Source organism: Enhydra lutris, unplaced genomic scaffold, assembly GCF_002288905.1.
Source record: "Enhydra lutris kenyoni isolate GAN:26980312 unplaced genomic scaffold, ASM228890v2 scaffoldscaffold3, whole genome shotgun sequence".
Taxonomy (NCBI): Eukaryota; Metazoa; Chordata; class Mammalia; order Carnivora; family Mustelidae; genus Enhydra; species Enhydra lutris.
In genome coordinates, this window is record NW_019154087.1 from 39,033,880 (window position 1) to 39,057,842 (window position 23,963).

General features: G+C 35.9%; 1 protein-coding gene across 2 annotated transcripts in view; it reads left to right on the forward strand.

The window, feature by feature from the left end:
* The first annotated feature begins 4,449 nt into the window (after window positions 1-4,449).
* The window catches only part of LOC111156864 (synuclein alpha), a 162,777-nt gene continuing 143,263 nt past the window's right edge, over window positions 4,450-23,963 (forward strand). The window contains exons 1-3 of one of the 2 annotated variants that reach the window (XM_022517973.1): window positions 4,450-4,521; window positions 6,020-6,165; window positions 16,989-17,030. In XM_022517973.1, the coding sequence (XP_022373681.1) occupies window positions 6,045-6,165; window positions 16,989-17,030 (163 nt within the window). In that variant the 5' untranslated portion in view covers window positions 4,450-4,521; window positions 6,020-6,044. The remainder of the gene's footprint in view (window positions 4,522-6,019; window positions 6,166-16,988; window positions 17,031-23,963) is intronic. The other variant, XM_022517983.1, reaches the window with a different exon arrangement.

Below are 23,963 nucleotides of genomic sequence, written 5' to 3' on the forward strand. Positions count from 1 at the left end.
AATTTGCAGTCATTCTACATTTTTGAGGATATACTATAATATTAATAGATATGATAAGTTACATTGTGCTACAGTAAATGTCCATTATTTTTTGCGACCTATGGTATTGTAGAGAAAATGAAGTTGTTCATGGGGTCAAATTAGAAAATCTCCTCTGGACACTATATTCTCTCTTCACTGTTTTTCATATCTTTTTGGAGTAACTTTATTGCCCTGTATCAAGCTCAACTGCTTTTAAAAATTGTACACAATTGTTATCCCACCTGTATCTATGAGGCCTTCGCTTCTGTGCTCACTATGAAATTACAAGAGAAACCCACCATGATGTCACTAGGGCATGCTTTTCGTACATCTGCAGAAAATGAGAGAAAGGTACAAACAGAGAATAAGATACAGGTGGCCCAAGAAACAACATTACATTGTCCCTTGTGTTCACAACAAATCTAGAATATTATCCAAAGACAGTAAAGATTGTATTTTCTTCACTTAAAGATATTAAATCAATTCCTATCTGCTCTTTAATACTTGGTCACAAGAAGCTTCCTTATTTTTCATGCCATTCCACTTTGCTGCACAAGCTTACCATATGGCACACTTAGAAAATTAGTTGTAAGGGGAATACAAAGAGACTCTAGGCTAACCATATATCTCACAGAACGTTAATCTCTAGCTAAATTACTATATTAAATTCAGATAAAACAATCTCATGAGAGAATAGCAAAGTGTTTGGATTTCATTTATCAAAGAGAAAACCGAACACATGTGTATTAGTTATTAACAAAATGCGCACATCAGCAATGTCTCTCAGTAGGTTATTCTTCCATATTCTTTATGAAGTACAGACATTTGTGAGTTAAATTTTTTTCAAGTTTAGAATTTAAAGTTATATTTACACAGTTAAAAGTTTACTTAAGGCTATGATGTCAATCAATGATGAAAATATTAAAAAAGTCTTTATTAACTTCTTTTTTTTTGTCCTTAGAGTAATTCCATTTCCTTAAGAATGCAGAGCTAAAGAATTATAAGTAGAATATAACCAATGTCACTCTTGATATCACCAGTAATTAAAAGTTTATTGAATGCTTACTGTATTCAAGATGCTTTGGGGGAGAAAGGAGGAGTAGAATACAGAATTATAACTATAATTCTAATTGGCCAAAAATTGGCTTACAATTTCTTTCTTTTTTCTTTTCCCCTTCTTTTTCTTTTGGCAAAATTTCAAATATGGATGCTCTGTTTTATAATAGCTCAAGTTCTTCTTGATTTCTACAGTCAAATCTAAACCCTAAGGCTATTTCTAACAGAACTGGGTCCCATCTTTTTCCTCCCACCCAGTCTGTAAGGTTTTAGAGAGAAACTGATAACTCAGGAGAGAGTTGTGCCTTTTGGCATGGTTCCTGCTAGATTATCTTAGCTCTGCCACTGAAGAGCTAGGCAATTTCAGCCTTTAACTAAAATTCTTTGAGCTTCAGATTCCCTGACTATAAAAGGTACATAATAAAACTTAATCTACCTACTTGTTGTGATTAAATGATACAGTACATTAGTTTTCTGTGAATCATAAAGTACTATATAAAGGTGTTATGGTATCATGCTATGCTATAAGAAGCACAAAAATGTAATAGCCACTCCAAAATAATTCTCTCATTGGTCTGTCATGGACCTAAGAATATGCCCCTTTGATTTAAAGCCCTAGGTTTCAAGGGGATCCCTTTTAAACTATAAATATGTCATATAATACATTAAATAATTGTCATTATAGTCTATCAAGGTAACTTGCAGTGATAGGTCACAGTGGAGAAGATATTTTATTGCAGTAATAAAAGGAAAAAAAAAGACCCCAAAAGCAATAAAAGGAAACAAACTACTGATACATGTCACGACATAAATGAACTTCACAAATATGTTGAGGGAAAGGGAAAAAATTTCATATTGTATGATTCAATTTTTGTGCAATTCTAAAATATGTACAACTATGAAGGGCAAAAGGGAATTTTTGGGGGTGATGAAAATGTTCTGTTTTCAAAATGGTGTGGGTTAACAAAAAGAACACACATTTATATAACCACATGCCCCCCACACATACACACAGAACCACAGATAAACAACTACAGATCCTTACTGAAAATACAAATGCAAAAATCCCAAATAAAATAACAACACAAATTAAAATTATAACCATATCAAGATGGTGTGGGTTACACTAATGCATGCATTTCTCAAAACTAATTTAAAGGAATACTTAAGATCTGAAGATTTCACCATATGTATATTATACATCAATTTTTAAAAAGATCATCTAAGTGTTATTGTGGATATTTTAAAACAGTTCTTATATTTTATACATACAGGCTGAAATATTTAAAGGTGAAAGGATATATGTAATTCTTGGGATTTAGTAAAACATAAAGTGTGGTGATAAAAAAATGTAGAGTGGGTGAACATATAGATCAAAAGTGATTAGCCATACGTTAAAAAATGGTGACAGCTAGGTGATATTCACATGGAATCCTAAATTCTCTCAACTTTTGTTTATGTTTAAACATTTTTCAGAGTAAAAAGTTGAAAAGAGAGGGCTCATCTGCATTCATCTCCTCATTTACAAAACAAAACTGAACAGAGGACATAACTTGTCAAAGTCTCAAAACTAGACAGCAAACCAGCTGCAAAGTTTAACTTTCTTTTTCTGATCTCAAGGAAACAAAATATGAGCAATCGGAAAGGCTGCTTTTAAAAAGGGCAGACCAATAGTGCAAGGATGTGTTTAAGCAATATATCTATCTATATCTATATCTATATCTATATCATCTATATGTATATGTATATGTATATGGTCCCTGCTTCCTGTTTTGTTGTTATTGTTGTTAAGTTTTGATTTTGGTTTCAAAGAGTTGTTTTGTAGATTTAAATTGCATTTTACTGGGATGCCTTGGTGGCTCAGTCAGTTCAGTGTCTGCCTTCCGGTCAGGTCATGATCCCAGGGTTCTGGATTCCAGCCTCAGGTCATGCTCTCTGCTGGGGTGGGGAGCCTGCTTCTCCCTCTCCCCTTGCTTATGCTCCCTCTCTCTCTCTCTGTCAAATAAATAAATAAATAAATAAATAAATAAATAAATAAAATATCTTAAAAAAATTGAATTTTATTCAAATTTCAGAACCTAAAAGAGTGCGGGGCTACAGAAAGCATTTTTTTCTACAAAAAAAAAAATAAAGCAAAGCAAAACAAACAAACAAAAAACATACAGCAAAGACTTGTTTCTCCCTTCCAGTGCTAAAATCATCCTCCCAATTCAGGCACAAACAGCGAACGCGTTCTGTTAGAGGGAGGAGCTTGGTTCTCCATTCTGGTGTGATCCAGGAACAGCTGTTTTCCCTCCAGCTCCGAAAGAGGTGAAATGTGTTAAGCAATGCAAAATTTGTCTTCCAGCCCGCGCGTATGTCTGCGTGTCTGTGTGTGGGAAGGGATGTGTGGGGTGTCAGCTTCGAGGGCACCGTGAATCGAATGAGAAAGGTGAGTAGTATGAAGGGACGAAAAAATCGAATGTGATGGTTCAGGAGAATAAACCACGCTAGATTCGTCTCCTCCATCAGGCACTCGCGTGTGAAAAGTAAATTCCATCTCGAGAAAGAAAAACCCAAGACCGCTTGGTATCGACGGCTCGGGAATATTTATTCCGTGTTCCACTGATGGGAAAAATCGGCGTCTGGCAGCCGCTGATTGGCGGACAAGAAAATGGTGATGGTGGGGTGGAAGGAGATTCCAAGAGGCTCCTCCTGCCTCAACCTGTAACTCTTCCTTACTAGTCTCCTCTCCATCCGCGGGACCTTTTCGGGCTCATCCGAGGTTAAGAGGATAAGAGCAAACGAAAATCTGAGTAATACTTGAACAAAAACATCCTTAACGTTGTGTCCGACCATCGTTCATCAGAATTTCAGCGATCCGAGGGGAACGTGCTCTTGGTAGCACTGGTTGAGCACCCTTCCCCAGCTGCCTGCCACCTTCAGTAGCCTCCCAAGATGACGGCTCTATCTTTGGTGGTCGATCCCTCAGACCCCCACTCCACTAAGGTTTCTCCGACAAGAGGGTCCCGTGAGGAACCAGAGGGAAGGGCGGAGAGAGCGAAGGAGGAAGGAGGGGGGATGGGAAAGAGGGAGAAACATCAGCCTAAGCCTAACAGCTCCAGATCGCCCCAAGAGTCCCCTGGATCCTGAACTCGAGGTGAAGCTCAGAACACGCCACCTCCCCGGGCACAGGTTAGCGGCTGGAGTTGGAGGTACAGCCTCCCCCTCACCGCCGCCCCCGCCCCCATCCCCATCCTCACCCGAGTAGAGGAGTGAAGTGCACGCGGCAGGGAAAGCAGCGAGCGCCGGGAGAGGGGCGGGGAGAGGCGCTGACAAATCAGCTGCGGGGGCGGTGAGAGGAGGAGAAGGAGGAGGAGAAAGAGGAAGAGGAGGAAGACCACGACAACGAGAAGGGGACCCGACAGAGGGGGTGAGAGACCGAGCGCCGCAGCGTGGGGCGAGGTGTGTGCTGGCTTTGGAGCAGACCTGAGGACCGAGCCCGGCCCTTAGCATCCTTTGCGCTCTCTCCCTGCCTTCCCTTCCGACCCTCTGTCTCTTTCTCTCGGATCCAATTGTGCGGGGGACGGGGAGTGGCAATTCGACGACAGGTTCGTGGGTTTGCCTCCCACGCCCCCAGCCTCTCATCACCGGGTTGTGCTGACAGCAGCCTCCTCTGGGGACCATCTCTCTCCTGGTGCCGCCTCCTCCCTTCCTGTGCGCTTCTAATTCTCCCTCTTCCCATTTAAATAATATTTGGGAATTGTTTTTATAAACCTTCTGTAAGAGGGTTGTTGAGAGGAACTGTAGTTGTGAGGATCAGAGGGGCCCAGGTAAGTACCCATGGATCTAAACGGGCAGCTTTGTAAATACTGGGGGAAACCGGGGAGGAGAGGAGTCGTGGACTTCTGGGAGGGAGGTTGTTGCTGCCATAAGGACCCGCTGTGTCGAGTGTCTCAGAGGTGGGTGCTTATCTCTTTAGCGAGCTGAGGAAAGTAAGTTGACCTGGCTTCCTCTGGCATCCGATATCCCATTCTTTCATCCCCAAAGGCTGAAAGGTTACGCTGGTTCTCTGGGATACGCTTTTCCCTTGGGAAACGCGAGGATGCTCCATGGAGCGTGAGCAGCCAACTTTTATTTCTCTATTACCTTAAATCCCCCAGTCCGCCCTCTCCGTTTTCTCGGTGAAGTAAGCAAGCCGTGTTCGGCAGATCATTAACTGGAAGCGCAGGGAGGGCAAGTCAACAGGTGGTAAGGGGTTAACAGGTGCTGGCGCCGGTGGGTAGCGAATGCACGCGCGCGGAGAACGCCCCCTCGGGTGGCGGGCGCGAGTCAGAAGTCGATCCCGGCTCTGCACTGGCGCCTGCTCAGAGTAGATAGTTGGGGGCGGGGATGGCGGGTCCCGTGGATTAGGGCGGGTGCGTGTGGGCTCACTGTGGGCCTGAGGTTGAGCCACACCCAGAGTGAGTAGTTCTCTTACCTACCCTCTTGGTGATCGACCAGTTAGCCCTCTTCTGAGATTCATTTTAAGACAGTCCCTGAACCCATGTCTCCAGCTCCTGTTCTTTTCCTGTGATCTTTTAAACGTACTTCTAAGTTACCTTGTCACCATTTGGACTCTCGGAAGTTGAAAGAGGGGTCCGTCTTTTCATGTAACTACACTTCGAAAATACAGTAAGAACAACTCAGATGATTCATCCTATTCCATGTTTAGGCAGCTAGAATTTACTAGCCAAGATGGATGAGGGATGCTAAATTTTTAATGCAGAAGCTAAAAAAAAGGGGGGGGGGAGGTTTGGGGTGGGTGGGGTCCAGTGGTTGAAATAAGAGTATATAAAAAAAATAAGAGTCTCACACTTTTGGGATTTGTACTGACCTTTCAGTGGTTTTTATCTTGGGTGGTTCTAATTTTATTTTATTCTACCCAAAAGTTCTCACTGAAATTATATTTTGTGTTCTCCAGTGTGGTGTAAAGGAATTCATTAGCCATGGATGTATTCATGAAAGGACTTTCAAAGGCCAAGGAGGGAGTCGTGGCTGCTGCTGAAAAAACCAAACAGGGTGTGGCAGAAGCAGCAGGAAAGACAAAAGAGGGTGTTCTCTATGTAGGTAGGTAAGCCCTATATGGCATCTTGTATTTATGACTGATGGGTTAGGATGATTGATGGTCTAAATGCTGGTATTACTTGCTTGATTCATTTTTGCATCACCACTTGTCAAAAGGATAAACTGAGTCAGAGGACTCTGTAGGTAGGTAAATGTGTATATTTGAGCTAATAGTAAAAAGTAAGGATAATCTTTTGTTTTTTCAGAATATTTAATTTTTCAGTAATACTTAAGACTTTTTAAATGAGTGCTTCTGTGCATAAGGGACTATAATTCATAAAAAGTTTTTAAACCTCGATCTCAAAAAATAATATTTCTAAGAATCAAATTCTTAGAAATTTGGGTCTTTGATTTTTTTTTTATCATTGTGAGTAATATTGGCAAATTTTAGTGTATTTGTATTTTAAAATAAGACTTCAGTATGGCCCTGGGATATGTAAAAAGGGACCTATTGTGGCCCTAAAAAGGAAAGGACAGAAAAATCTTTGGTAGAATTCATCCTTGTGACCATTTGGTAAAGTGAAGGCTAATTGCTCAAAAATGTACCCGAATGCTTCAGCTAATATCTCAGAGACATTTATATATCTAATTCATTTATCAAATGACAGACATACTAAATAATGAGACCGATGCTTATCTTTTCTACTTGTTCCTAAATTGCCACTTTGTAATATTCATGCAGATCCTGACTCTGTTTTTCTTATCTTGAACTGTGGTAGGTTGGGTGTTATTTTACAAACCACTTCAAATTCTTTGGGGAAGGAATAGACACATACATAGACAAACACTCATCCACAGGACACATGCACACACTCACCTTCTGCTCTTCTGCCTCTCCTCTTTGTCTTCTGCTGCTCTGAGCGCTCACACATTCTCTGGTGGCAGCAGGAGCTCAGCATGTGCAGGAAGGTGGAGGATGAACCTATTGGGGGGCAGATGGTGCTGTGCCTATATCTGTGGGGTGAAAGACAGCTCTGCTGTCTCTCCAACATGGATGCACTGAAAATGAGTTATACTTGGGATGATTTTTGTGAATCCTCCTCATATTATCTTTTTCTCATTGCTCATAGACTCTGAATTGGCTCGGTTTGCTACAAATCTCCAGTTAAATTATTCTTTCTCTTAAGATGTATTTTCAGAAAAAATCATTGAATTAAAGAGTATTACAAGAGGAAAAAATGAGTTAATTTCAAGTGTTTTTGTGAAGTGTGAATTATATCTTTTTAGGTGGAATTTGGAATATCGAATCAGTGTTGCGCACATAATCAATATCTTTATAGTTGTCCTCAGTTTTCTAAGTTGTGCACATGTGTGCTTGCAACTATTCTTTGATTTCCATTATTTTATAATTTAGTAACTCTAAAATTTTTTTAGGATGCTAATATTTACTCCTTTAGTTGGTAGTGAGTCCAGAACTATTGAATATTAATTTAATACACTGCTGTTTTCTAGGTAATAAACAGGTTTTATCATCTGGAAAACTTTTTGTTTTCATTATCAAACTATACATTTGGGCAAATGATTTTATTTTTTTGAGATTAATTCTGTTATTTGTTATTAAATAAAATTGTAATTTGTTTACATGTCAATGTATTTTTAAGTCATCTTCAATATATATCATGGTGTTTAACACATGGTGCATTCTGTAAATTATTTATTGGTTGTGTTCCAAAGGATAGTTAAAATTCGAACTCAAGTCCAGGATTTAGGATGAAAACTGACTATGATAAGACAGAGTATATAGGTCAGGATTGATAAAATTTTCTGTAAAGTGCTAGACAGTAACTATTTTAGGCCACAAGATCTCTGTGTCAGTGAATCAACTCTGCGGTTACAATGTGAAAGCAACCATAGACAATAATTAGCTGTGTTCCAATAAAACCTTATCTACTGAAACAGGTGTTAAGTTCATTGGCCCATAGACTGCAGTTTGCTGACTCCTGGAAAAGTAGAGAGAACATAGATTTCATGTCACAAAAACCTAAAATCTAATCCAGGCTGCATCATTTATTACTTTTAGAATACTATAAAATTTACTTAACATCTATGAGCGTTACTTCCTTCATTTGTAAAAATATTATTTAGATAAATGCAACTCCCTTGCAGAGTTTTTGTGAGAATGTCATAATAAAACAAAACACATGAGAAATAAAGCACACTTTAAAAAAAAATTAAAGACTTTATTTTTTTTGGTAGCAATTTAGGTTCACAGCAAAATCGAGAGGCAGTTAACAAGAGGTTTCTCATGTACCCCATGCCTTCACACATGCGTGGCCTCCCCCATGATGTACATCGTCCACCAGACTGGTACATTTATTAAACCTAATTGAACCAACATTGCCACATATCATAATCACCCAAAACCCATAGCTTAATTTAAGGTTCTCTCTTTGTGTTTTGTATGTTATTTATATTCTCTGCATCTGGACAAAGGTATAATGAAGTGTATATGATGGTATCATATAGATATTTTTGGTATCCTAAAATTGTTTGTGCATCACTATTCATTTCCCTCCACCAACCCACAGCAACCACTGATCTTTTTTTACTATCTCCATAATTTTGCCATTTCTAGAATGTCATATACCTGGAATCATACAGTATGTAGACTTTTAAGATTGGGTTCTTTCACTTAGTAATATGCATTTAAGGTTCTTCCATGTCTTTTCATGACTTGGTAGCTCATTTCTTTTTAGTACTAAATACTAATTCCATTGTCTGGATATACCACAGTTATCCATTCACCTACTGAGGGACATCTTGGTTTCTTCCAAGTTTTGGCAAGTGTGAATAACACTGCTTTAAACATCCATGTACAGGCTTTTGATTGGACATAAGCTTTCAGTTCCTTTGGGTAAATACCAAGGATCACTATTGCTGGATCATATGGTAAGGATATGTTTACTTTTATAAGGAACTGACAAACTGTCTTCCTAAGTGGCTGGACCGTTTTGCATCCCACCAATAATGAATAACTGTTCTTGTTACTTCACATCCTGTTAGCGTTTGGTGTTTCAATATTCTAGATTTTGATCATTCTAACAGGTGTGTTGTGGTATCTGATAGTTTTCATTTACATTTCCCAGATGACATATGATGTGGAGCATCTTTTCATAAGGCTATTTGTCATCTATATATCTTTTTTGGTGAGATATCTGTTAAGGTATTTAGCCTGTCTTAATCTGGTTGAATTTTAAGAGTTCTCTGTGTATTTTGGAACTAAGAGTTCTCTGTGTAGTTCCTTTTCAGACATATCTTCTGCACATATTTTCTCTCAGTCTGTAACTTTTCTCACTCTCCACACTTCCTTTCATAGAGCAGAAATTTTTAATTTTAATAAAGTCTAGCTTATTGATTCTTTATTCCATGAGTTGTGTTTTTTGTGTTATATCTAAAAGTCATTGCCATACCCAAATTCATGTAGGTTTTTTCCTGTTATTCTAGGAGTTTTAAGTTTTGTATTTTACATTTAGGTCTGTGATCCCTATTGTGTTAATTTTTTGTGAAGGGTTGTTGTCTATTCTTTGTCTCCTTCTCCTTGTTTCTTCTTTCTTCTTGCATGTGGACGTCCATTTGTTCCACCACCATTTGTCAGAAAGACTGTCTTTGCCTCATTGTATTGCTTTTGCTCCTTTGCAAAAATCAGTTGGCTGTATTTACATGGTTCTATTTCTAGGCTCTCTATTCTGTTCCTTTGATTTCTTAGTCTATTCTCTTGCAATTATCACACTGTCTTGATTACTATAGCTTGGTAGTAAGACTGAGAAGCAAGTAGTATCACACCCGTGATTTCATACTTCAATATTATCTTAGTTACTCGGGACCTTTTGCCTCTCCACATAGACTTTAGAATCTGTTGACATCTACAAAATAACTTACTGAGATTTTGATTAAGATTGCATTGAACTATATATCAAGTTAAGAAGAACTGACATCTTGACAGTATTGAGTCTTCCCATCCATGAACACAGAATATGCCTCCTTCTATTTAGTTCTCTGCTTTTGTTCATGGGAGCTTTATAGTTTTCTTATAAAGATCTTGTATATATAATTGGTTAAATGTACACTTAAGTATTTCATTTTTTTGGTGGTAATATAAATTGTATTGTGTTTTAAATTTTAAATTCCATTTGTTCATTGCTGGTATAAATGGAAGTGATTAACCTATGTTTATTAACATTGTGTCCAAGAGTCTTACAAAAATTATGTGGTTTTTTTTTGGTCATTGTTGATTCTTTATAATTTTCTACATAGAGAATCAAGTCATCTGTGAATGAAGACCGTTTTATTTCTTCTCTCCCAATCTGTATACCTCTTATTTCCTTTTATTATCTTATTGCATTGACTGGGATTTCCAGTATGATGCTTGCCTTGTTCCTGGTCTTAGTGGGAAAGGTCTAGTTTCTTGCTATGAAATATGATGTTATCTGTAGGTTTTTTTTTTAAAGATTTTATTTATTTATTTGTTAGAGAGAGAGAGAGAGAGAGAATGAGCACAGGCAGACAGAGTGGCAGGCAGAGGCAGAGGGAGAAGCAGGCTCCCCGCTGAGCAAGGAGCCCGATGTGGGACTCGATCCCAGGACGCTGGGATCATGACCTGAGCCGAAGGCAGCCGCTTAACCAGCTGAGCCACCCAGGCGTCCCATCTGTAGGTTTTTTGTAAATATTCTTTATCAAGTTGAGGAAGTCCCTTCTATTCCTAGTTTACCAGAAATTTTTTATCACAAATAGGTGTTGCATTTTGTTAAGTGCTTCTTTTGCATCTATTGATATGATCATGTCATTTGTCTTTTTTATCCTGTCAATGTGATGGGTGGCTTTAATTAATTTTTAAATAATGAACCAGCCTTGCACACCTGGCATGAATTCCACTTGGTTGTGAAATATAATTCTTTTTATACATTGTTGAATTTGATTTGTTAATATTTTGTTGAGGATTTTTGTAAAGCATCCTTTTATATATAGGAGCCATGGTTGTTCTTATCAAATAAACTGTCCAACAGAATAATTACCTTGTCAACATATTTTCTTTTTATCTTTTCTTTTGTCATTATAAAACTCAGAAATAACTAGAGTGAAAGATTGGAAGTAACAATAGAATAAAGTTTCCTAACTTTGGAAAGACTGAAGATGTTTAGTAGACTGTTTTCTTAAGCCTGATGAAAAAGTAATCTCATTCCTTTATAATATTATATTTTGGGCAGCTATCTTTTAACTAATTGAAGAACTACCATAAGAATCAGTGCTGTTTTATGAATTTTTTGTTTATGATTTGTTTGTATATAAGTTTGCAATCAACATACTTCAATTTAATAAACAACAATTATCTCAATCAAATGGCTTAGGAATTATAAATCTAGAGTCCAACTGAAGAGTAAAAAATTTAGTTTTCTTTGTGTAATGCCAGGCATTATAACAGTAAAGGTGAGAAAATTATCTTCAAAACTCTCTCAGTGCTACTTTGCTCAGTAAGCAGCAATGGTTAAGAGTATAGATTAATATCAAGCTCTCAAATTGCAATACAGTTCACCTGGCCATCAAGTTGATAAAAGGCAACATAACAGGCACAACAGTAGCACAGATGACTATGACTATAGTATAGTCTGACTATGAGTTCTTGCAACTCCTAGGCATTACTTTAGACCTTCTCCACTGTGCCTTGTGAAGTCATGAGAGATAAGATGGAATCCTTGTGGCCACCTCAGCTGATGGAAGCTTTCAGCTTTGGTGTATCTTCAGTTTACTAATCACACAGCTACTTGTTAGCTACTTTGTCGCTATGTTTTCAATTACGGTTTACTCATCAGTTAAGTGTTGATTACTAATTATAGATACTAATGAACAACTGACAGCAAATAACAGGTGATTAGTTTGATATGAAGCAACTTCATTAAAACCCTCATTTATCCTTGAATCAGGATACATTCCATGATTTAGACCAATGTCCAATTCTCAGGCATTGCTCAGGCAGAGAGGAAAGACCATTGACCAACTGATAAACATGTCTTTCAAATAGTCATTTTAAAAATATGGAGTACACGGAGTGGTAGAGGGGTACTAATAAGTAGCATTCCCTTATATACAAGCTGTTCTCACCTTGCATATTTCCAGGATAGAAGAATGTCAGTTAAGACAGTTAGTTGAATGATACCAGTCCCTCACAACACAGTTCAAATTTGTTACTACAGTACATAAACTGTGATTACATAAAGTACAACCTTTGCTCCTAGCTCTTCAGCCCACACATTGCTACATAAATAACAGAAACTCATTATAATCCAGGATCAAATTATATCATTTTTTCCAAGTTTGTCAGTGTTTGATCATTGCACATCTGCTATTTAGCTCACACACACGGCAAATCCCATGGTTATGATGCTTTCTTGTCTCCCCAAAATAAACCCATATGATATTTTACAAAAATGCATAATTTAAAAAGGAAATTGGCCAAAAAAGATGAAAGTGCAGGAAAGAAATGACATGAAAATGCTGGAAGTAAAATTTGAATGAAAGGATGTTTTATTTATACAACAAATAGCTGACTTTGGGAATGGTAACACTGCTACTGTTCAGGAGACTCTAGATAATGTAGCCAGAGGAACTTACTCAAGCTGAAGTAAACAGATGGAAAAAAGTTGTGATGAATAAGTTGAAGATGTTTCACAGGAAGTGCTGCTGCAGAAGTAACTCACATTAAGGAACTATTAGAGATCTAGCATGATAAAAATGAAAAGGATAACGTTTTGGAAACTGATCCAAACTTACAAGAGTATGACAATTCTCTAAGACTTAGAAAAGATGCTCATGCCAAATATGAAGTTATATAATGAGAAGAAGACAGCACTGTTTAAACTAATCTTGATAAGTTTTTTACAAAGAAATAAAACACTTTAAGTCTCAAGGTCTTAAATTATGATATGCAAAGGAAATATTAATATTGCTAATTTTTCATTTCCCTATAAATTTTTAAATGATAAGAGAATTTTTAATGTTTTGACAAAAAATTTAAAGGTCATGGGACAATTGTAACTTTTACTACTAATTAATTGTCATTTTCTTCATTGATATTTAAGGCCACTTTCTACAGACAACTCAGCTTTTGTATGGTCACTTTACGATCCCATAGTACTATGCAAAGTGACCCTTGACTGCAAAGTATGCATAAATACACATGAACACATTGACACATCATATTACATATGTAAACTGCTACTCTGTATCCTTTTATATATTTAGTAACTGCACAATTTCATTTATATAAACTTATGATTAATGATTTGTTCTGTTTTAAACTGCAAATCCCTTTACAAATATTACGTGTAAAGTGTAATTATTTCTTACTTTACGGTATATACTAAACACTGTTTTAAAATCTTTATGTGTATTTTTTCCTTTGATTTTTCATGTTGACTGAATGATGTGTATTTGATTATTATGTGGTAAAGTAAAGATTTAAATCGCGGAAATCTGAATCCAGAAACTACATTTTAAAATTTTAATTTCTATTGTTGAAATAAATTTAACATATAATATTATATTAGCCTCAATTGTAATAGTGATTTGACAATTCTATACATTACTTAGTGCTCACAACGATAAGTGAAGTAACCATCTGTTACCATATAGGGGTGCCTGGTTGGCTCAGTTGGTTAAGGGTCTGCCTTCAGCTCAGGTCATGATCCCAGGGTACTGGGATCAGCCCCATTTCTGGCTTCCTGCTCCGTGGGGAGCCTGCTTTTCCCTCTCCCTCTGTCCTTTCCCTACCTGTGTGCACTCTCCCTCTCAAATAAAATCTTAGAAAAATAATGTTATTACAATATTATTGAGTATTATCTCTATGCTGTACTTTTCATCTCTGTGACTTATTTATCTTATAATTGGAAGGTTGTATTTCTTAATCGCTTTCACCTATTTCACCCATCCCTCACCCACCTCCTCCTTGGCAACCATCAGTTCTCTGTTTGTTTTTTTTTTAAGAATTTATTTATTTGACAGATAGAGAGTGAGAGAAGGAGAGAGAGAGCACATACAGGGGGAACAGCAGAGGGAGAGGGGGAAGCAGGCTCCTTGCTCAGCTCGATCCCAGAACCCTGAGATCATGACCTGAGCCAAACGCAGAGGCTTAACCCACTGAGCCACCCAAGTGCCCCATCAGTTCTCTGTTTTTATATTTCTGGGTTTGTTGTTGTTGTTGTTGTTTTGTTTACTTTGTCTTGTTTTTTAGATTCCACATATAAGTGAAATAATATGATACTTATCTTTTTCCATCTGACTTATTTCAGTTAACATAATACTCTCTATTGTCTATCCATGTTGCTGTAAAAGGCAAGATCTCATTCTTTTTATGGCTGAGTAATATTCCATTGTGTGTGTGTGTAACACAAACACTACCCATATCTTCTTCATCAGGTCATCTGTCATTGGACATTTATGTTGCTTTCATATCTTGGCTGTTGTAAATAATGCTACAATAAACATAAGGATGTGTGTGTCTTTTTGAATTAGGTGTTTTCATTTTCTTCAGATAAATACTCAATAGTAGAATTACTGGATCATATGGCATTTCTATTTTTAATTTTCTGAAGGACCTCCATACTATTTTCCAAAGGAGTTACATCATTTTACATTCCCACCAATAGTACATAAGGGTTGCCTTTTCTCCACATTCTCACCAACACTTATTCCTTTTTGATACTCACAAAAAGTATGAATATCAAATACTCATTTGACTGAGTATTTGATGTGAGGTTATATTTCATGGTGGTTTTAATTTGCACTTATGTGATGGTTAGTAATATTGAGTATCTTCTCGTGTGTCTGTTGACTATCTGTATATCTTCTTGGGAAAAATGACTATTTAGGTTCTCTGCCTGTTTTTAAATTGGATTATTTGTTAGTTTTGGTGTTGAGTTGTGTAAGTTCTTTATATGTTTTGGATATTAGCCCCTTATCAAATATCTTATTTGCAAATATCTTCTCCCATTCACTAAGTTGTCTTTAATTTTGTTGATGGCTTCCTTTGCTGTGAAAAAGCTTTTTATTTTGGTGTAGTCCCAATAGTTTATTTTTACTTTTACTTTCCTTACCTCAGAAGACATGTGCATAAGTTGCTAAGGTCAACGTCCAAGATATTACTGCCTGTGTTTTCTTTCAGGAGTTTCATGACTTCAGGTCTGACACTTAAGTCTTTACCAGTTTGAGTTAGTTTTTGTGTGTAGTATAAGCAAGTGTTTCAGTTTCACTCTTTTGCATGTATCTGTGCAGTTTTCTCATCACCACTTATTGAAGAGACTGTCTTCCCCATTGTATATTCATGCCTCCTTCATTGTAGGTTAATTGACCATGTGAGTATGGATTTATTTCTGGGCAAAACCCATATTCTTAACTACAGTGCTGTAGTTTATTATATGTTTTATTTTTATCAGAGGTCTTTAAATATATTCAAATGAAAACTTCTTAACTGTATTTAAATTGTTTTATTAAACATAGATACTTTTCCTTGACTGTTTAGTAAAATGTAAATTTAAATACGATGCATCCAAATTTCACTTAATGACATTTATATATTTTCATAAAAATATTTAGTGAACATATTCAGCGTGGTCTTGTATATTCATTTAGGTCATTTTATTGATCATATTATTGAAATCATGGCTATGTGTCTCTAAATTTTAAATAAACTTGGAAATTGAAGCTTGCCTAAGACCAGTGTTTTACAAATTTGATCCATGAATCATTAGAATTAGATCATGAGGGTTATTAGAAAATTCACATATCTGTACCTGATATTTCCTGAATATTTGAGGCTCTGACACAACAGTCAGCATTTTCAACCAGTGCTCTACCTGACTGATTCTGCTGCACTTTCCAGTTTAAGGACCCGATTCTTAGAGATTATTTAATTAATCTTATATAGTCATTTTAGTGATGGGGAACCTGAGATTCCCTTATGCTTTTTTCCTTTGTTTTAAAGTGTTTACTGTTATTTCTAACATGCCTAGGAAGGCTTTTTAAAACAGCGCATTTTTTAAGCTGAGGATTAGTACCTCGTTTAATCTCCAAGTATAGTTTTAAATAATTTCTCAGTTTTTATGCCCTCATTTCCTTAGATTCTTCTATGTCTGATAGAAATAGATTATTTGACTTGCAGGGTAGTTTTCAAATGAATCTCCAATCCACTATTATTTTCTCCAATTAAAAATTTAATTAAAAAACTTGTGTAGAGGTGCCTGGGTAGCTCAGTTGATTAAGCATCTGACTCTTGATTTTGGCTCAGCTCATGATCTCAGAGTCATGAGATTGAGCCCCACATCAGGTTCTGTGCTGTGCATGGAGCCTGCTTAAGATTCTCTCTTTAAAAAAAAAATAAGTCATGATTATGAGTTAAAATTTTATTTTTTTTTATAAAATATTTTATTTATTTATTTGACACAGAGAGAGAGAGAGTACACACAAGATGGGGGAGCAGCAGGCAGAGGGAGAGGGCTTCGGCAAGCTCCCTACTGAGTAAGGAGCCCGATGTAGGACTCGATCCCGGGACCCTGGGATCATGACCTGAGCTGAAGGCAGATGCCTAACCAACTGAGCCACCCAGGTGCCCCTGAATTAAAATTTTAATAGGAAAGAAACTGCTGCTAGTTTTGCTTTCTTCTATTTGTTGTGTGATTACAGGAATTCCTTGTTTTAGGTTTTTTATCCCCTAAGAATATTTTTCTATTTGGGCTTCTAAAGTTGAGAGTTTTTTTATTAGTTGTATTTAAAACTAGCTAACCAGCAATAAAGGCCAGTTTAAGACTTATGTTTATGTTTCAAATTTCTTTTTATAGGCTCCAAAACCAAGGAAGGAGTGGTTCATGGTGTGACAACAGGTAAGCCCATGGGGCCCATATCCAAGAATGATACTGAAAATATCTAGTAAGCATTAATCATTCAGAATGTAACTGTAAACAGCCACTGCATTCAGAGAAATATTCTAAGGTAACATCAGCTTTGTTTAACTTTAATTCTTTATTAAATATTTTAAAATAAGTAAATATTTATTATAGATAAATAAAACAGTATATTCCATTATCAAGATTGATGCCTCTGGGGGCGCCGGGTGGCTCAGTGGATTAAAGCCTCTGCCTTCGGCTCAGGTCATGATCCCAGGGTCCTGGGATCGAGCCCCGCATCGGGCTCTCTGCTCGGCAGGGAGCCTGCTTCCTCCTCTCTCTCTCTGCCTGCCTCTCTGCCTACTTGTGATCTCTATCTGTCAAATAAAATAAAATAAAATCTTAAAAAAAAAAAAAAGATTGATGCCTCTGAATTGACCAGATACATTTAATTTATGGCAGTATCACATTTAAATTTCTGAAACATTATGTTTTGGCAAACTTCTACCATAAATTTCATATAAAAATTGCCAGTTTTCAAAGGATTAATGTCAAATTTTCTGTAGATTATAATAAAACATTCTGACATTAAACTCTACTCAGTATAACATTTCCTTGATGATTCAGAAACCATTTTAGGAAACAACCTTGGAATGATCAGTGAAGTATTTATTGTATTTATATCTATTTGGCATAATTTTAGCAAGAACTTGAATAGGTCTTTAAGAAGACTGCAATAAATTAATATAAAAAATGTTGAAAATGATGGTGGTGGTGTTGAGGAGGAGGGATATGATAGGGACAGATAGAAAAACGAAAGGAGAACTAAAATTTAATAATCTTGAGAGCCCACAGACTTGCCGTGATTCAGTTTCATGTTGTATGCATTCCAAGCTGCCTGACAGATGGGGTAAAACAGGATGTATAATCAGAAATATAATTCATATGATCAGATAGCAGTAAATGTAATAGTGTCTCAGAAAAATACTGTCTTCCTATTACTGAATTATAAAATGAAAATGGAGAAAATCAAATGGGAGTATTAATACAGTTTTGTGGTTGAGACCAAAACAATGGAGCCAGACTTCCTTGGTCCAAATTTCTGCTTATCACTTATGAGCTATGTGATTTTCTGCAGGATTCATAATCTTTTTCTGATTTAGTTTCCTCATTTGTGAAAGAATAAGTAGGATTGATGTACACAAATACCCAGAATAATGAAATTAAGTAGTGGGTATTATGCAGGTGTTATTTATCATCACTCTATAGTGAGTCTATTTTGAACAACATTTTTACAACTAGTGGAGAAAAATATTTCGTATGACTGTTTTATATATTCTTTTGATAATAAGTGAGGGTGCAAAATGAAAATAGAACCCTTTGAAACTGATTCTGCTAGAAGCTAAATTAAAGTATGCTGTTTGTATTTGCTCTGTTGCAATCCAATCAATATGTAATGCCCAGAACAAGGCAAGTAAAGGAACTGGGTTGACTTCTAGGGACAGTCTATAAATATGGTGTTATTAAGCATGATTTGAATAAGATCTGGATAACAGACTGTTGGAGATTATACTCTCTAGAGCCTAGCTAGATTAATGGTGTTCCATTTGGTAGTTGAAGAATCCATGTGGTTTAGAAAGTGGATAAGCTTGTGGCCAGATTTAGAGTCTGTGGTAAAAATTAAAGACCACAACTAATAACATCTTTGAATGGAGGCTATGGAGATGGGCTGCAAGGATAACTGTTAACAAAGTCAGAGTTTTCATCCTCTCCGCAATGACAGAAGGTGAATATGAGTTTGTGTGTGTGTGTGTGTGTGAGTGTGTGTGTTCACTACTGAAGTTTGTACAATAAGGTAGCATTTTGTTTTCTGAAGGACAGTATCCTATCACCTTATGTTTCCCTGGTTTAATAATATTGAGAAACTTTGCATATCATGTCTTCTTTAGCATATTGAAGAATCTGAGATATTCCATAGCAAAGAAATGTTCATAATTTAGTTTAATCCGGGGTTTCTCAAACTTGTTGACCTTATTTCAGTAGTCATTAGGATTGAGTGAAACCAGTGTTCCAGAGAACACTATGGAAAATGCTGCTAAGCAGCAAGGCCATGATGATTTTGATGTAGGTGGTATTTATAGCCATTGTACCAATCAACTACCCTGGCAATAACAAAGTATCAAAAATGTCATCATAAGTAGCCTGACTATGAGAAATGCCATGGGATAAATCTGCAATATATATCATCTTTCTGGATGATATTATTAATTATTTAATAATTATTTAATATAAAATTCCAAATTTCAAGTATAAGGATAAATAAGTTTAAGATAATTACCTCCATGGTTAAGGAAAAGAATTGGTTGTTATACTTGGTCTAAAATGTTCATTATGGCTACATAATGTAAGTGCTAATTAAATGTTATTATTATAATTATTCTTAAAGCAGGGAAGTGAGAAACTATTATACAGTATAAAATATTATCATCTAATATCAAAAGAAAACTTTCCTCAAGGTTCATCCCATTGTTTATTTTTCAGAAATATAGACTTCAGTAATATAGATCAGGAGTTTTCTACCTAAAAAATTCTAAGAAAAAGAATTTCTCCCAGTAGATAATCTCCTGATAAAATCTAAAAATCTCTACCTTACACCCTAGCTATTTGATCTGAGTTCATTTTTGTTGCAGTTGTCAACTTAATGCATTATGTTATAGAAAAACATGAGAGTGCATTTAATCTGGATATACTGAATGACATGTCTTAGAAACCTCTTTAAAAAAATAGATGTTGATAAAAGCTTACTTAAATACATAAAAGTATGGTATAAAGAATTTTCTATTACTCTATTCTGAGTTTTGATTTATAAACAGAAATTTGTCACATGGTAATGAACACAACTAATTTCAACATGTTATAATTTATCAAAATGTTTCAAAAATACAAATTCATTTTCCTTAGATACCTAATTTGTACAGTTCAAAGCTAGATCTTAATTTTGTGATTGTGTTTAATATCAAAGGTTTCATTTACTGAATTTATTTGAAAAGTTGGTGCCACATTTTCTTTCTGAAATTTCATATTTGACTTAAAGCCGAAGTAAATCTAATTATCAAAATTAATGAATAACTTACAGAATATACAAAATTCCTTTTATGCATTCAAAATCATTTATTCCATATCTGCTGTGAAATAATATAAAGAAAAACAACAGGATCTCTGCTCTTAATGAACTCCAAAGAGGCTGGTGGGGGTGGAGAGTCACATTGGGAAATGAATAATTCTGGCACAATGTAAAAAGTTCCATAGCAGAAGACCTGTACCCCTGTGGCAAATAATACATTATGTTAATAAAAACATAAAGTAAAATAATTTTTTAAAAGGTTCCATAGCAGAGATATATCTAAAATTTCATGAGATCACATGAAGAGGAACAGCTGTTGGGAGGAAAGGTTTTTAATTTGGAATTTGACATTTGAGGTGGGTTTTAATAGCAACTTGAATTTGCTGAGTAAACAGATAGGGAGATATCTGAGAAGGATCAAAGCTTCTGGCCAGACAGAATGAACAAAATTGACAAAGACTGACACATTTGGGGAAGATCGTAAAATATTATACTATGATTAGCTGGGAGGAAAGTATCCCTTTTGATCTTGGTTATGAGGTCATTTCCCTTAAAAACGAATATCATTTATTAGATGAAAAAAGTTGAATTTAAATAAGACAATTTGTGTCTTATTTGCTTTTGCCTTGTCACCCTTTGTTAGGCATGTCATTGAATGGAGAAGTAGTGTAAAAAGCCTTAATGGGGGGACATAGGGACTCAAGGTTACTGGATAATTCACTAGGTAAACAAGTTCTATAGGAATCTTTTAAAATGTGTCTATCCTTGCTACATGTACACTCTGTTGTTTTGTAATGTAACTAATTTACTTACTCTTACTTGATGAAATTATGATAAAGTATAAAGTGCATTTTACTGTTATGTTCACGTGCATTAAAAATAAATTAATGTGTATACATATACAAAGAATGGTCTAGGTATTATAAATATAACATTTTATGGCTGGTACAAAAGTCATGAATCTGTGAAAAGATCAAAATTTATTCTTTTTTTTTAAGATCAAAATTTATTCTTGCTTGAGATATTATAAGAAAATTGTTCATTTTTCAAGCGAAATTTTTTATTCATGTTCTTGGAAAAGGAAAAAAAGATGACAAGTTAAAGCCCACAATTCACTATTTTTAAAGGATCAACATTCTGGAAATGTTTAAAAACACGAAATCTCCAGGATAGCTTTTCAGTGGCATTTAAATGGAACTTTGCATTGGGAATAGCCATTACTTGTTAGGAGGCATCCACTGGATCCCCAAAGTGGTGAAAGGCAAATATCAAGCAACACCTTCTGGGGACTCTTCCTGATTTCAGACTCTAGGATCACTTTCACCTTCCCCACATTGCCCAGAACTGAAGAGTAGCATCTGTCCTTATCGACCACCTTACTTCCGTGACCTGCTATCGAAATCCAGCTGCTTTGTCCACATTATTCAATCCCTAGCCTTCTGCAGTGGGTGACGTGCAGTCTGTACGATAATCATGTGACTAGTTAAGAACATTTGCCAACCTAACAGCTGACAGTGCAGCCCATCCAATTCCCTGGGCTCGAGACTATCTGGAGACGATGTACACGAGCACAAAGCATAACCAAATTAAAAAAAAAATTGTTTCTATTTGCTTAGGACAGGGCCTGAGGAAATTTTTCAGTCAAAGCCCTAAATTCCTGAAATCTGGGGAAAAAAGCAAAAAAAAAAAGAGTTTGTGAGGCAAAAAGGGAAGAAGGCTAGCATTACATAGATGGGCATGAGTTGTAAGATGTAGGCTTTATGAATATTAATGTTACAAGATTTAGGTGAAGAGCAGTTTAGTTTTATTTCTCTACTGACCTTGAGATTATTAAAAGAGCAGAAGCTCTCGTCTTTGGTTTTTTCATAGAATTCTTCATTTAGTTGAAGCAAATTTTTTAAATTGGAGTTTCCTTTATTTGGCAATTGCATGGAGGTAATAGGAAAAGATTAATTCAGCAATTATATCAGATCTAGTCTTGGAGAATTTTTGATATGAGAGTAAACCTGCTTCTAAATCTAATCCCAAACTATTTACACTGACTTCTCTAAATTTTTAACTTGTTAAAAAAATCTACTGAATCACCGTACTGTAGTTTGTTTTGTGAAAAGAAATTATAAGTTTGCTCAGCAAACTTCATTTTCATACTTAATGCCTAGCTCTTTTGTTACCATTAAAATTGTTGAAAATCAACCTTTTTATTAAAAACCATTTTTCAACCACTTGACATTTGATAAAAGGATCAAAATCTTCATAACCATCCCTTACTCTATTGTTCATTTTTTTGGCTTTTTACATTTTTTATTTTAATTCCAGTCAGTGAACATACAATGTTATATTAGTGTCAGGTATACAATATAGTGATTCAATAATTCCATGCAGCACCTGGGGCTTACCACAGGTTCACTCCTTAATCCCCATCACCTATCGAACCCGCCTCCCCGTCCCTGGTTGCCTCCAATTACCATTAGTTTCTTCTCTATAATTAAGAGTCTGTTTCTTCATTTGTCCCTCTCTCTCCTTTCTTTCCCTTTGCTCATTTGTTTCTTAAATTCTACATATGAAAAAAACCCATGAAAAAAAACACATATGAGTGATATCATATATTTGTCTTTCTCTGACTTATCTCACTTAGCATTATACTCTCTAGCTCCTTTCATGTTGTTGTAAATGACAAGATTCCATTCTTTTTTATGGTTGAATAATATTCCATTATATATGTACCTATATGAATTATATCTTCTTCATCCATTCATCAATCAGTGGACATTTGGGCTGTTTCCATTTTTTGGCTATTGTAAATAGTGCTACTGTAAGCATCAGGTGCCTGTATCCCTCTGAATTAGTGTTTTTGTATTTTTAGGTAAATACTCAGTAGTGTGATTGCTGGATCATAGGGTAGTTCTATTTTTAACTTTCTGAGGGAACTTCATACTGTTTTCCACAGTGTCTGCACCAGTTTGCAGTTCCTTTTACTCCATCTCCTTACCAACACTTGTTTCTTATGTTGTTGATTTTAGCCAATTTGACAGGTGTGAGGTGATAGCTCATTGTAACTTTGATTTGCATTTCCCTAATGGTAAGTGATGATGAACATCTTTTCACATGTCTGTTGCACTTTGGATGTCTTCTTTGGTGAAATGGCTGTTCATGTCTTCTGCCCATGTTTCAATTGTATTATTTGGTTTTTGGGTGTTAAGGTCTATAAGTTCTATATATTTTTTGATACATACCCTTCATCGTATAGGTCATTTGCAAATATCTTCTCTCATTCCATAGGTTTTAGTTTTGTTGATTGTTTCCTTTGCTGTACAGAAGCTTTTTAATTTGATCTAGTCCTACTAGTTTAGTTTTGCTTTTGTTTCTCTTGCCTCGGGAGACAAATCTAGAATAAAGATGCTATGGCCAATGTCAAAGAAATTAGTGCCTGTGTTCTCTTCTAGGATTTTTATGGTTTCAGGTCTCACATTTAGGTTTTTAATCCATTTTGACTTTGTTTTTGTGTATGGTGTAAGAAAGTTGTCTAGTATCATTCCTTTGCATGCTGTTGTCCAGTTTTCCCAATACCATTTGTTGAAGAGACTGTCCTTTTTCCATTGGATATTCTTCCCTGCTTTGTCGAAGATTAACTGACCATGTAGTTGTGGGTTAGTTTCTGGGCTTTCTATTCTGTTCTTCTGATCTATGTGTCTGTTATTGTGCCAGTACCATACCGTTTTGATCACTACAGCTTTGTAATAGAACTTGAAGTCCGGGATTGTGATGCCTCCAGCTTTGCTTTTTCTTTTTCAAGGTTGCTCTGGCTA